At 37.9% G+C, this 1,123-nt stretch overlaps 1 protein-coding gene across 1 annotated transcript; it reads right to left on the minus strand.

The window, feature by feature from the left end:
• Window positions 1–295: 295 nt before the first annotated feature.
• Window positions 296–1,123, minus strand: LOC141665820 (uncharacterized). The gene has a single exon (XM_074471802.1). It carries the CDS (start codon window positions 1,121–1,123, stop codon window positions 296–298), a length of 828 nt encoding a protein of 275 aa, XP_074327903.1.

Below are 1,123 nucleotides of genomic sequence, written 5' to 3' on the forward strand. Positions count from 1 at the left end.
ACTAGAATATAATGCATTTGAAATGTGTATGTGGGTACCGTTAGGTAGGACAAAACTAGCTTTTCTAAAACCTTCGATTATATTAGATACGCCGGAAATCGTTCCGACTTGAGCTTTGGTTTTGGTTATTTGGGTAAATTACTTTTGGTTATGTAGAATCGTATGAGTTGTACCACAATCAGCAATACATACATCTTCTGAATCCATTATGTATATAATTAAGAAACATAATTTATTTGATAAGAACATAACACACTACATAGTTCAAACAAAATAAAGCACACAATACACACTACTAATCTTCAGCCTCCCATATGGGAGCTTCGTTAGGTACATTCGGACCATTAATGCTTATTCCTCCAGTTGTGATTCTCGAGAAATCATCTATGTTATTGTTGGCGAAATTTGTTTCTACCATTTTCTCTTTTGATTTTTGAGAAGATTGGTATAACTTAACAAAATGATCTGGGGTATGACAATTACGTGTCCAGTGCCCATTCATGCCGCACCTATAGCAAACATTTTCAGTTTTTCCTCCTCGTGATGCCTTTCTTTTACTCTGTGATTCAGATTGACACTTCCGGTGACCAAAGTTGTTATATGAACGAAAATGCCCGTGGCTCCGACCTCGTCCACGGTACCGCCCTTGGGCCCGTCCACCTCTATACCCTCTGCCACGTACATTCTGCTGGAATGACATGTTATTTACTTCAGGTAATGGGGCAGATCCTGTTGGACGGGATTGATGATTCTTAATCACCAATTCATGATTCCGTTCAGCAACGAGGAGAGTTGATAGAAGATCCCCGAATTTAGTGAATTTGCGCTCCCTGTCCATCTCTGCTAAGTTGATATTGTTGGGGTGAAAAGTTGATAGTGTTTTATCGATTTTTCTTTTTTCCGTAACTTTCTCACCACACATAATAAGCCTAGAACTTATTTTGAATAAAGCAGAGCTATATGCTCGGACACTCTTAAAATCCTGAAGTCTTAAATTAGCCCAATCATTTTCAGCTGCAGGTAGATAAACTAGTTTCTGGTGATCGAACATATCCTTTAGATTTTCCCATAAAATAAAAGGATTCTCGACTTCTAAGTACTCAGATTTTAAATCTTCATGCAT

This window comes from Apium graveolens, chromosome 6 (genome assembly GCF_009905375.1).
Source record: "Apium graveolens cultivar Ventura chromosome 6, ASM990537v1, whole genome shotgun sequence".
Classification (NCBI taxonomy): Eukaryota; Viridiplantae; Streptophyta; class Magnoliopsida; order Apiales; family Apiaceae; genus Apium; species Apium graveolens.

Bases quoted from the DNA above. Each gene is read 5' to 3' on its own strand.
- LOC141665820 (XM_074471802.1), bottom strand. From the start codon at position 1,123: ATGCATGAAGATTTAAAATCTGAGTACTTAGAAGTCGAGAATCCTTTT.